This window comes from Anoplopoma fimbria, chromosome 21 (genome assembly GCF_027596085.1).
Source record: "Anoplopoma fimbria isolate UVic2021 breed Golden Eagle Sablefish chromosome 21, Afim_UVic_2022, whole genome shotgun sequence".
Classification (NCBI taxonomy): domain Eukaryota; kingdom Metazoa; phylum Chordata; class Actinopteri; order Perciformes; family Anoplopomatidae; genus Anoplopoma; species Anoplopoma fimbria.
Genome location: NC_072469.1, coordinates 4,531,162 through 4,545,157, shown reverse-complemented (window position 1 = coordinate 4,545,157; position 13,996 = coordinate 4,531,162). Strand labels below are relative to the sequence as shown.

Sequence of the window (13,996 nt, the reverse complement as noted above, 5' to 3'; positions counted from 1 at the left end):
CTTAAATGATGCATACCTCCAGTTAACAACTATTTGGGAGAGTGATATTTAATTGTATTCTCACCAGTTGTTTTAGCAAGAAAGACCTTTTCAATTTTGACATTTATAAATGACAGCGCCCCCATCAGGCCAGTCAGTGTAATGTTGTAAACACTACACCAGAATGCAACTTCCCACAGATGATTTAAAAACTGCACCAGTGAAGTCCAACATGTTACCTGCTGTTTGACACATTTTTTTGACCTTTAACATGTGACCTTTTGACCTTTAACATCGCCCTCATCAGGTCATTCAGTGACATCTTTCACATCCTGGAACAAACAGCTCTCATCTCAAAGCACAGCCTGTCCCACACACTCTGCATAATCTGAGAAAAAAATGACTAATAATGGCAACCAATGTTAATAATTGTTATTCATCATGTCTGTTTGTTGCATAAAAAGCAGGTCAGGGAATTTTTATTGACTCACACGCTTCAATAAATCGTGACCAAGATTTATTTACATGATGTTCTGTGTCGGTTTCTCAGAGCCTCATCATTGGATGGGTTATTGGTTGGTCATGTGCATATGGCATGTGTTTATGTGTGCCCCTGTGTGTGTTTGTGTGTGTGTGTGTGTGTGTGTGTGTGTGTGTGTGTGTGTGTGTGTGTGTGTGTGTGTGGGTAGATGGTGAGTTGATCGTCCCCGACCGTCTGTGCAGAACAGCTGACAGACACACACACACCCGCCCTGAACAGAAGGCTCCACCCGGGTCCTCGGACATTTGGGCTCGCAATCACACACACACACACACACACACACACACACACACACACACACACACACACACACACACACACGCACACACACACACACACACACGCACACAAACAGGCATACACACAACACACGTGGCATGCTTTAGTGTGGTATTCGGTTCATGCTGGGTCTCTTGGGTGTGTCTGTGGCGACAGAGGGAAACACGATATACTATATTTGTGTGTGTGTGTGTGTGTGTGTGTGTGTGTGTGTGTGTGTGTGTGTGTGTGTGTGTGTGTGTGTGTATATTCAATAATGTGCTCAGATCACGTTTGGGGCCAAAAGGTTTGCACATTGTTGATTTGGGCGACAGTGTTGCACGTCTGAGGCTAAAACACAACGGGAGTGGTAGACATCAATGGTAATACGAGAACTTGCTGGGAATGCTGGGAATTTTTGCCCCACGTTCTTCGGAAGCCCGGCACATTTTTTACCTAATTTCACTTGCATGAATTTGATCGACAGCCTCCAAAAAAATCAGCGGTGAAATTGCTTTGAAAGCATGCGAGCACATCTGATGAGAAGGCTGGCAGACTGATAGTCTCAGCCTTTACGATCAGACGATTTTAGGTCTGTGGGCTTGATTGTTTTTAGACTTTTTTCTTTTTTTTCTTTTAAGGTGAGCCAGGGTGAGACTGGGGAGGATTTTAGATTACTCAAAACATTCGCCAGGTTGCATCAGAAAAGTCAGATGCTGTCGGTGTTGCTTCCCAGGTGTGTACTGAGCAAACAAGCGATGCGTGAGGAGAATTCGGTTTGAACTGTTTTCGGTCACTCAGAGGCCACAGAGTCCAGGCGGGCCTGTTAAAGTCACTCCACTATGATACATTTACATACTGTAGCGAGCTCAGTTTTTTAAATGCATCATTCAACGTTGCATTTAGTGGTTGTCTTATTTTAAACCCTATGCTGAAGAACTTAACAGACAGTCTAACGAGAGTCGAGGTATGAATATGTAAAGCCTTCTCATCGTACACAAATCTATGCAGTTGATTGACATTTCAATCAGGAGAGACATTATGAAAAGATAATTGTTTATAATAACCGTTGTTATGTTAATGTGTGATAATGTAGTCTTGACAGAAAGTCTTTGGCTCTTAGACTCTACAGGGAGATTTGTAATCAAGGGCCGTCTTCCCCTGAGCAGCATCAAGATAAATCCCCCCCCTTCTAGTCCATACGCTGTTAGGACTGGTAGGCATGCAGCTTATGAAAATTATAAAGCTGATGAATCTGAAGAGGGGCAGAAATATGAACGTTCAGAAGGCAGTCAGAGAATCTTATTTAAAAAGAGACGGCAGCAAGATGATAGGCTAACAATGTAGGTGTGTCCCTGTGCTATAGGATAGAGCAGCTGATGAGAACAGCTGATTGAGCATTTGTGAGAGGAGTGAATGGCAGGATATATGAGGAATAAACTACAGGCCAAAGCATGCATAATAATAGTCCTTCTAAATGAATATAGGGTTTGGTACAAATGCACAATGTTCTTTTTTCGGATGTCTACTACATGGGACATCAGCTGGTCAGGATGCTATCTTTTTGATCCGTCAGATTTAGTCTCTGCTTTATAGCATAATATCATGTAGCCTTCAAGTGACTGTTTAAGATCCCTTTCTACAGGGGTTTGTTTTAAAAAAGAATCCACTTGAAACATGAAAATGGTTTGCAACAGTGCTATCAACCAACTCATGGAGCTAACGTTAGCTTATTTAACTAGCTAGTTGCTGCTAAAATCAACGTTTGTCGACTACAACATGGGTTGTAACTCTAAAACAATGAGCGTAAAGACGCTGAAACACTGTGGCGTTAGGAGGAACTGCACAGTTTTCCGATTTGAACTTCCAAAATGCATAGTTAGTTATGTAAAGAAAAATCAGTTTACTGTTGTTATTGCTCAAAGGAACTGAGTAATGTAAAAATATATATATATATATTTACATGTTTGCCATTGCAGGGTTAAAATACATGCTACTACTGGTTTGTGCTTTTTTTAAATCATTGCTTTGTTTTCATAAACCTCAAGCCAGCTCTGTTCTAACTGGGCTAAAATGTTTTTTAGACTTACAGGAAGTAATTTGTATTTCAAAATTTTTGTCCCATTACAAGCTTTTATTGCTTATGTGGTGGTCGAAATTTTAATGGACATGTTTCCAGTTGGGAACAGACATTTACAGGCACATGGAATTAATCCCGCTTGACACCTTCTGTTTATTGACTAATTCAAATTTCCGAGGAAAAAATGTCCAACTCAAGTGGACATTTCTTCTATTTAGCATTGGCTGGAGTGGATTAGTCTTGCCTCGATTGCTTTTCATCTGCTTTTTTATGCACTAGACTTGTGCTCTTTAGTTTTCATATTTTGCCTTATTGTATTATTGAGATTGATGTAATGGACGGCCTCGTAGTTGAGATCAACCAGAAAATGAAGGAGACTAACACTTACAGTAAACAACAGCATTTACACTCAGGACCTGCAAGAAAATACAAACAAAAGCATAAAAACTTGTTATTAATTGAGAAATAAAATATGCTTGGTTTATTTATCCGATCCAAAATTACCCCAGACAACACTGGGATTTAAAATGATAACCTTTCCGGTCATGAACTCATCTCTGACAGCCTTCATGCTTATTACATCCTGCCTTTAGAAATCCCAAGAACACGGTGAATACTCATCTACCTTTTTTATTGTTTCCAAAAGCTTCAGAGTGCTTGGAACAGATGACACATAACCCGACAGGGAGGGCCAGATCTTTTATAGGACTCTTGAACATCCCAGAAGTCACCGCAAAATCGAGCTTTATTAGACGTGTGTGTTTGTGCGTGTGTGTATGTGTGTGTGTGTGTGTGACAAAGAGAGAGAAGGTGTTTGTAGGAGTTTGGCTCGCCTGCTGTTGTGAAAAGTGTGCCTCTGTGGGAGTTAAGTGTGTGAGTCAGCTATGAATCACACTTTTTTCGAATACATGCGCACACATGAACTCTCTCACTGTGACACACGTGCACACGTATACTGTACATACAGAGATATGAGCGCCAGGTTGTACAGATTAGTCGCCATTATATAACAAATCCACACAAGCATTTGCACTGAGCTTGTGATTAAATTTAAATAGAAAAACATGAGCGGGTGCATTTCAGCTTTCAGGATACAGTGAGTCCCAACCAGAGGCGTTGTGTTCTCCAGGTGGTACTTCTGCAGTTGCCAGGGATACAACTAATTACAAACAAAATTTAAATTATGATTTCAATAAAAAAGAAAAAAGCCAATCACATACTGAGTCAGCTGTAACACCTCAACAAGTGTTGAAAATGTGTGAGAAGGACACAAGCTGATAAGCTAGCTAAAATGAATGAATAAATGGTTCAAACTGTTAGCTAAAAGTAGTGGGTTAACAATTTAAATAGTCAGTTTAAAGTTATTGATAAACAATCAATAAATGTCTGAACATGTAAGCTAAAAGTAATCTATAAATAGATATCTAAAAGATAAACAGTTGGTTATGTAATGGAGTTATGATTAAAATATAAAACTAAAGGTGATCAATGAAGAGTTGTAACTGTTAGCCTAAAGTATCAATAAATGGTATTAAGCTTAAAGATAAACAGTTAAAATGAATTGAGAAATGGAAATAGGTTTCTAAAATTAATCTATAAATGTAGTTAGCAAAAAGATGAATGGTTAAAAGAGTCAGTAAAATGGATAAGTGGTAAATAGCTAACTGTTAGCTAAACAGAATCTATAAATGGCAAAAATCTTTATGATAAATGGTTGAAATATTCAGCTAAAAGTAATTGATGAATGTACTATGAAAAATATGATTGGTTGAAAGAGTTAAAATAAATGGATTTATGGTTGAAAAAGTTAACTAAAAGTACTTCATTAATGGTTGGAATAGTTAGCTGAAATGAATTGATGAATGTTGTTTGCAAAAAACATGAATTGTTTAAAGAGTTAGATAAAAGTAATGGATAAATGGTTATTAGTTTGGGTTTTGCTCATAAATAGAAGATAGCTTAACGATAAATGGTTGGAATATTAATGAAAGTGATGGATAAATGGTAAATAGCTAAAACTAATGTAGAAATGGTTGAAACAAATGGCAGTGTTGATGAAGGGGTATTGAGTTCATCTGACAAGGCTGTGGTAATTTATTTTTCTAGAAAAGTTTGGGAACCACTGCAGCAAAAGAGTGAATATTTTACAGCAGTCATTAAGCTCTATGTTTAACAGTATAGCAGTGTTTTACTTTCTGTCTGCGTGGGTGTGTGTGTGTGTGCGCTCCCTCATGTCGCTCACAATCCGACTCATCAGTATTCAGGGCCTTCACGCTCTCCCTCACTGCCAGAGATAAGCGATGCTGATTATCAGTGAACTTTTGCTACACAGTGTACGTCTCCCATTCTGCTTCTCTGCCTCTCTCAGCCTCTCTCGGCTATAGTAACACTTTGCCTGCGAGAGCCAACATTGTTTTAATCAGCTTCACGTCTATTAGGAACCAGCTACCATTAACACTCATTAAAACACGCTGTGAGAGGGGGAACAAAAAGTGCTTAGACGCCTGACCTTATAGTAGAATAAGCAAAACAACAATGTAGAAATACAATGTAGGAATTAAAGTGTGTAAAAAGCAGAGTTGTCTGAAATACATACGTAAGTTTAGAGATATGAGCAACATGGTGTAGTACTCATGCAGAATATCCATTTCATATTACGTTATTGGATTATTTATTATTCATAATGATTCATTAACATTTAATCAGCAATTTATTATTATAACTCATTAAGATGGAGTAGTTTCAATTATTTAATTTAATGTTTGGTAGTAAAACCTGCAATTTAAATGTTTTGGAGACAACACTGACGTGGTATCACCTTATATGTTGATATGGCTACCTACTTATATTTATGAGATACAGTTTGTTACTTAGTGCGTTTTGAAGTTGATGCAGGTTGATTTCTGAACTTTGGACATTGCCATGCTAACTGTTTAACCACTGCTTTTAGTCTTTAAGCTAAACTACGTTAATCTCCTCTTGTCTCTAGCTCCATACTTGATGCACAGAAATAAACGTTTAGTATGTAAGTAACGATGTGCTTTGGTATTCCAGCTACCTTTTAACCCACTGCACTTAGGTGAATTGGTATTGTGTCAAAATTGTATATTTTATCTACAAATAATAACCTTTTAATGTTGTTTTTGTAAGTCACTTTGTTAAGCTTGTAATGGACATGTGAACCAGAGAATATTTATATATTTAGTATTTTTTTTTACATTATTATTTTATGTAGCCTTTCCCATACAGTAGTATGAGAAGAGGGTGTGAACTAATGCAGTCCTTGTCAAATGTTGTATCATCACAAAGTAAAAGAAAGTTGTTTCCTCTGAAAGGTGGGATAGAAGTTTGAAGTAGCATAAAACAGTACATATCTCACATGATAGACTATCCTCTTGTCGAATAATTAACTTAAAATGAACCTAAAGTGACCTTAGCATTAAAACTGGAAGCCACACAAATCACATCTGAGCGGTTTGATGACTTTATTACTATCGAGTCCTTTCATGCTTGTCAGTGAGAGCTGTCAGCCGAGATATCGCTCATCGACTTGAAGTGGTTGGCGGTCCAGATAGTGTAATCAATTTGTCTAGAAAAGACGATGCCTCACATTCAAAGCTGACTGCAAGTAAACCATAAAACCTTTGTTTATTTATATTGAAAAAAAAAGATAAAAATGAAGTGTTTATGACATTTTTGATGGATTTCAGGCTGCGACATCTTTATCTTTTTCTATCTCGATATGTGGCGTTAGGAAACTGAACGCTTCATTTAGACTTCAGATGCAGTGGCTGGTGAGGGGGAGGACGCGACAAATGCTGTTTTTTCCTGTCGCTGATGAGAGATGGAATTTGTGTGTGTGTGTGTATGTGTGTGTGAAATAGTTTGCATGCAATTTAGCAGCTGGCTTATGAGATTTTTTTCTTTTCCTCTTTTCCGTCTTCCCCTTTTTCTCTCCTACTCTTTGATATCCTGTTTTCTTTTCCCTCCTATCTTTGTTAGTGTTGTGATGATAGATGAGTGTATTATAAAGCGGGGACTTGAAGCGGGGGAAATCAATGCTCATTCCTCAGAGGTGTGTGTGTGTGTGTGTGTGTGTGTGTGTGTGTGTGTGTGTGTGTGTGTGTGTGTGTGTGTGTGTGTGTGTGTGTGTGTGTGTGTGTGTGTGTGTGTGCGTTTGCCAGTTGGCTGTTTGTTAAGAGGTTAGAAGCTGGATACAGTCATTGTTTTGGGAGCCCAGGGGCTGCAGCTGAGCCGCTCTGTCTTGATCTGCTTTCCTTTGACTCAGCAAACCCGGTCAGGCCAGACGAACACACACACACACACACACACATGCACACACACACACACACACACACAAGCACGCACATTAATGAAGCACGCACGCACCCACCCACTTACACGCTCACGCACTTGCAAATCTAGAGAGACCGTCCCACTCACAACACGCAGATCTAGAGAGACCGTCCCACTCACAACAGAGACGTTACACAATCCAGCAGAGAGTTCAGTTTTCCCTGGGTGGCTGCCTAATTACCACTTCTATTACGTCCTTTGTTCCAGTGTCTTGATTCAGGTACAGGGTTTCTTTTAGGTCCAGTGGAGAGTAGTGGTGCAATGGATCATAAATCTCACGGTTCGGATCTTATCATGGATCAGCACAAAAGATAAAAGGGAGAGAATATAACTTTTAGAGATCCCTGATTACGTTTTTTTCCTGGTGATACTAATTGCATGTCATTGATGATCCATGTTGGCAGATCCAGATCTCTTTTTTGTTTGATAAAAGCAGCTGGTCTACAAGTCTTCAGATTATTTATTTTTTGCGACAGTCCCAAAAATGTGAAACGCTTGCAAATATGCACCATTGACCAATAGCAAACCGTGTTGAGAGAACTGACCTCTGAGGGGATGGGGAGCCCCAAATAAAGGAAGCTACCGTAAAGCTACCGTAGCTTACTAGCTGTGTTTTCACCTGAAACAATAGAAACAAGTTGTGCAGTGTGAACAGAGCAATGATCTGACGACTTTGAAAGTCTTGGATGAAGTCTTGAACTGTACACTCTAATCTAAGTCTGTTCACCAACCATTTATAATGCTCAGCAAAAACATGATTTGCGGTAATGAGCTAAAATTTACACCCACTGGCATTCTCCTCTCATGTGGTTTGGTACGGGTATGGGTCTTTAAAGCTGTTTGGCCATGAAACAAGGCCAAAAAAAAATATTTATTACCTTTATTTACCCCTTTAGAAGAAATAGCTAATACCTGTCTTTAGTTTTCTTTTTTCTCTCGTTATTAACCCTCATTGTATGGTGAAACAGGTCTCAGAGTCAAACATTTTCTACCTTTCCCAAAAAAAAAAAAAAAAAAAAAAAAGGAAAACAACACGACAGAATATCTAAAATATTTCTTGCGGCCCTCAGGTGTCTCTCAAAACAAACTGTATTTTACACTTGTACCTAATCCTATTGCGGTTTTGAAACAGCGTCGGGCTGAAACCTACAAAACTGCAAACAAGCTGAAATGTCTCAAAAAACACGACACAGCAGCTGTTGTTTTATCTGAGACAAACTGGAATAAGCAGAAGTAAAAATGTGTCTATAGCACTATGAGGAATCTGTCCTCCCTATAGGCGGCCTTTGAAGAGGGAAACCGCAGGTGAAGCCTGTGGTAATAAAAGCGTATTAGCGCTTCTGGAGAGCAGCCCTCAAGCTATAATTTAATAGTAGGGATGTGTGTGGTTATCGATCAGGGAGTGTTTTTAAGAGTGTCTTAGCTGTGGACGGGTCATGAAGAGTGACGATGTTGTTGGGATGAGATTCCCCTCCTGTGCATATAGGGCTCATAACTTCTATCTACCATATGTGTATTCTCATAATTGCCATAAAACGGAATTACAGGCAGTATAGTAGATATAAACACCTTAAACCAACAGGTTGGCCAAAATGTACAAGTATCAAAGTGTTTCAGGAGACTAGTCCATAAAACCTTATCTGATCTTTCTTATCTTTTTCTCTTTCCTGCCACGTCCCTTTTTCCAGCAAAATTTGATAATTTGTTTTTCGAATTAAGTCCTTAAAGGGGACATATCATCAAAGACTTATGTTTTGAGTGTTGTGCACATACTTTTGGGTATTTGTAGTGCTTACCAACCCACAAACTGTGATATAAGACAATCCAGTCAGTATTTTTGGGCCGCCTAGATCAGAAAACATGTGATTCATCAAGCCATTCGGGTTTGGTGCATCATCATTTTCTCGCAAGCCAATCAGAGCAGATTTTTCGGGAGGGGGGGGTCTTAAAAAGACGCTAAAACAGACTATTTTGGATAGATGGTGAATACATGTATATTCAGGCAGACAGTATGAGAAAAAATATGTGTTTTTTGATCATTTTAAGAATGAAAACATGTTCTAATAAAAACACAAAATACAGGGTATGAACCTGAAAATGAGCATGATATGCTCCTTTAAAGTTGTATTTATCAATATTGTTAATGAGCAATCACTCAAATGACTGTATAGTGTAAAATGGATTGCTTGGAAAGATGAACCCACAGAGAATTATCCATTGGTTGCAGTTCACCGTAGCTCAATGGAACTTTTAAGCGTCTTTTAGCTTATTGTGTTGGTGTTACAACTCGTCTTATTGCTCTGATAAACCCACTGTACACTACCTGATCAGCACCAAACCACAGGCACATTTTGTGACTAGCTTGGTAGAGACTTTAGTGGAGAATTAAGCAACTCAAGAGTCACTTATTTCCATCAGAGCTTACAGGAGAGTAAATACATCCGTCAGTTTGCCAGAAATATGACTCCTAATTCAGGCTGATGTTGCTCCGCATGTGTAATATGCAAGTGTTTGGTAACAGGTTAGTCATATCATCTTAAAAGGTAGTGATGTGTCAGTGTTCACAGCTTGTTTCTGCCACTGATCGGCCAAATCCAAATGTTTATGAATGTATTCTCTTGAAACACATGCAAAAAAGATCTGCCAGTTAATATTATTTTTCCATGCAAAAAAAATTGTTTACAGTATTTACATACATTTGAAGCAGCAGTCTTTCTAAACTCTTGTCCCTCAAAATTTTCTTCAGCAGGTTTTTATTGAACAGGTCGAAATCTGTTTATTTTAGGGTAAATTATAGAGATAATGATTTATACTTAATGGAAAAATGTAGAAAATGTGTGGTTTACTGTGTACTGGCTACAGAGCTGTTTGGTTAAACATTTTCATCAACAACAAACATCATGTTTTGTGTTCATTCCCTAAGAAGAAGAAAAACATTTATTTATTCTCTCTGAGGTCGTGATCTCATTTTGGAACAAATCCAAGTGTACTTATTGTGAGTAACTCTAATAATATGTGTTTGCTTCAGGTCTGGATGACTGCTTGCAGCAATATGTGTGTGTGTTTGAGCGCGGAGGTGTGTGTGGGGAGAGGCTGCTGAGGATCAGCCACGCTGAGCTGGAGGAACTGGGAGTTTCTCGCATCGGACACCAGGAGCTCATTCTGGAGGCTGTCGACTTGCTCTGTGCTCTGGTGAGTTTGTGTGTGTGTTCGTTTTGTAGTTTTCAATGCAAAGCTGAACCCTCATTAACCGTCCTCACTGCTGCAGCTGTTAATACGATCATGTTCTAGTGAATGCACAATGTGATAGATTGCACAAAGTGAGTTGTCACTGCGCTGCATCGCATCTTTGCAACACCCAGTTGTCACAATCACAAACTAAGAAGATCTCCTCAAAACGACACTTTAAATCTTCTTCAAATGAGATACTGGAAAATATATTGAAAGAAGTACTCAGATCTTATTATATAGTAAAAGTATTACTCTGTTAATGCACAAGTAAAAGTCTAGCATTCAAAATAATGCTTTATTAAAAGCACAAAAGTATCAGCGTGAAATATACTTTAAGTACACGAAAAAAGTACTTTTCATGCACAATGGCCCATTTCAGAATAAAATACATAACATATCACTGGATTATGATATTTAATACATTAATGTGTTCATAACTTTGATGTTGCAGCTGGTAAAGGTGGAGCTTATTTTAATTACATTAGATATTCTTGTATATAATATATTTACATAAATGTGTGAATTTTCTGCAGAGGAAGTGCTATCTTAACCAATAGTATTAAATCATATTTTCTTTGTTGATAATATTTTGGCAAAGTACAATAACCTCAAAATTGTACTTCAGTGCAGCACTTTAGTAAATATACCTAGTTACTTTCCACTACTGATAAGTACATCCAAAAAGTTAAAATGACAACCTGTGGTTTAAGGGGAGTTTGGAAGAGAATGATTGGCTGACAGATGGTAGATGAATTAACTGGATACTGTGTCATGTGTTAATTGTGATTTAACTTATTACTGGATCAAACTAAATTGTTTAACTAGTTGAGCATGGGTTGAAAGATGCGCTCCAGTGCTTCCGTTTAATCTCTACATTTAAAGTTTTTATTGCATGAAACTTTGGGACGAATCAATTCCAGAATCCCTAAAGTAAAAGTATTATGTCTCACAAGTCAGCTGTAAGAATGCAACTTGACAAAAGGAAAAAGTACTTCTTTAAGTATTATCTAGATAGTTGAAGAAGTAAACCATAGTATAACATTATTACACTCAGATAAACCAAAGTGATAAAACAATCCATAATCTGACAAAATTCTGAAAATCCCTGCATACAAATGGATGTTAACACGAATAACTAACAAAGAGTTTAGGTGTTTTAAAACAAAAGCAGTCAGTGTGATGACCTTCTCCCTAATGAATATGTAATATAAGTCATTAATATTCACCAGACCACTTAAAAAAAGCTGGTAAACATGTTGACAAATAAGATCCTTATTAGTATTCATGGCGGTTAAGTGTCTGGAGGATCATCTTATCTTTGTTTGTTCGTGTGTGTGTTTAGAACTCGGGTCTGGAGACGGAGAGCGTCAGGACTCTGGCTCACAAACTCGGCGCCTCGGCCAAAAACCTGCAGAACTTTATTTCCGGCCGCCGCCGCAGCAGCCAATCGGAGAGCAGGTCCTCTCGGCGGCTGCCCAACGATCTGCTGACCTCCGTGGTCGACCTCATCACCGCCGCCAAGAGCCTGCTCGCCTGGCTGGACAGGTAAGATGTTTACCGGCCCTCTGTCGCAGTCTCAGAGACGCAGTCTGTTCACAGTTGTGATGAGTTAACATGCAGATTTTTAGCAGGATAACTTTTTTTCAGAAACAAACTTGTTTTTATTAATAACAAGTTTATGTTCTATTCCTACCGTGACATGTCAAAATGTTTCCACGACAACAGCCCGGCACACCCACACAGATATTTAAATTAGCTGAATTCATTGTATTAGTGTCAATATTTGATTTTATGTAGATGCCAGCAGTTTATTGAAACACCTGTAGTTTTTTATTAGGAATTTAACATATCTCTGACTACAAAAAGCAAAAGGGAGTTATAGTTTGGTTTGGTATAATTATGGTAGTTTAGTAATAACCACAAGTTTTTTATTTGCAAACGTGTATTTTAGAGCTCAAACGATGAGTCAAATAATTTACTGAAATTAATAATTATTTAGGCAACTATTTTTCATCATTGATTGATCGTTTAGGATAAGATGAGATGATATCAGATGAAATCATATGAGATAAGATAAGACAAGATGAGATAAGATTGGATAAGATGAGATAATATATAGGATGAGATGAGATAGAATTAAATGAGATGAGATATTTTTTGAACAAACATTATTCTATCATGCAATAGCCGAGTAATCCGTCAATCAAACAATTAGTTAAAAAAAATCATAGTTGCAGCATTAATGTGTTGAATGCTTCATGTGAAAACTAGAGTTATAAATCTTCCCTCTGTTGGAGTCTGTTGAAGTCTGTTGATCTATTGCTTGTAAAAGTCGAGTATTTTGTCTTTGTTTTCTGTTGTTAAGCTTCAATCTGCAGAACACAAACTCTCCTGCAACTGCTGGTTGTTGACATCTTTTGAGCGAAACGTTTTTTCTCCAAAGAGAAAAATGTCAGACCATTTTCTAACCATGCATCTCCGTCTCTCCCTCCGCTCTCCTCACCTCTCCTCTCCTATCTGTCACTTCATTTATTCATGACTCGACACGATCTCCTGCACATGACACGCACGTCAGATACAGAACGAAAGGTCTTTGACATCGGCTTCTTGAAATGCCGGGCACCCACATCTGTCCTCAGGACATCGAGACACACAAAAGCATGTAGAGCCGCGTCCACGGTCGCACTCACTCAGACCCATAGAAACACCCACGCACTTTGCACAAAACACACACTTTTTACGGACACACTCCCACATCTGCACGCACTGACATGCACTTATGCAAGCGTGCACGCCTTCGCCCCCGCACGATGATGCAACTGTAAATGGCAAAGCGACATTGTGAAAGTGATAGACTCAGCAGAGCCAGCGCTTCGTGCTCTCTATTCTTCATTTCTGAGACATATCTAAGTGTTTGGACAATGTCAAATACTCCTTTTTATGTTATTTTATCCTGCGTGTTACACATACCAAACTCAGGTAAATTTAACATTCATGTGATCCCACCAGCGCTTTTATTTCTCATCATGTAAAATTGATATCTACCTGCCTAGGAATAGCAAATGAGCAAGTAAAACATGCTCAACTTGAGCTGCGTGTTGGAATTCATTAATAGGCTCTAACGACGTGAAAGAGGTTATGATTTCCGAGCATGTTGGGCTGCAGTCTGACTGTATTAATACCCACAAGATGACTCCTTCCTAAAATGTTTACACAAGCAGAATATTAGCATAAAGCATTTTAAAACCGGACTTTCATCTTCTACCTATTGCTGGTTATTAGAGCGCTCATGGAATGCAGGAAAAGTGCAACAGCAGTTCAAGCAGCAAATGTACAGCATTTTCTAGGTTCTCTCTAATGAAGACATTTTGCAAGCTTTTCATGTATAAAATGAAAGCGTGGGTACAGTAGCACCTTTTTCCCGCCTCTGATTCCCTGATGTTTCCTTAACTATCTACATTTCTCTTTCTATTTTCATGGACATCACTGTGCAGAAGGGTTTTAATATGTCAGGGAGGAGGGTGAACATATTTCCCACGATGACTAAAAGT

The 13,996-nt window shown here is 38.5% G+C and overlaps 1 protein-coding gene across 1 annotated transcript in view; it reads left to right on the top strand.

Annotated features, from left to right (window-relative positions):
* cnksr2a (connector enhancer of kinase suppressor of Ras 2a) overlaps positions 1-13,996 on the top strand; it is a 45,609-nt gene that overhangs the window by 2,601 nt on the left and 29,012 nt on the right. The window contains exons 2-3 of the mRNA XM_054623373.1: positions 10,243-10,406; positions 11,788-11,990. Coding sequence (XP_054479348.1) covers positions 10,243-10,406; positions 11,788-11,990 — 367 coding nt within the window. The remainder of the gene's footprint in view (positions 1-10,242; positions 10,407-11,787; positions 11,991-13,996) is intronic.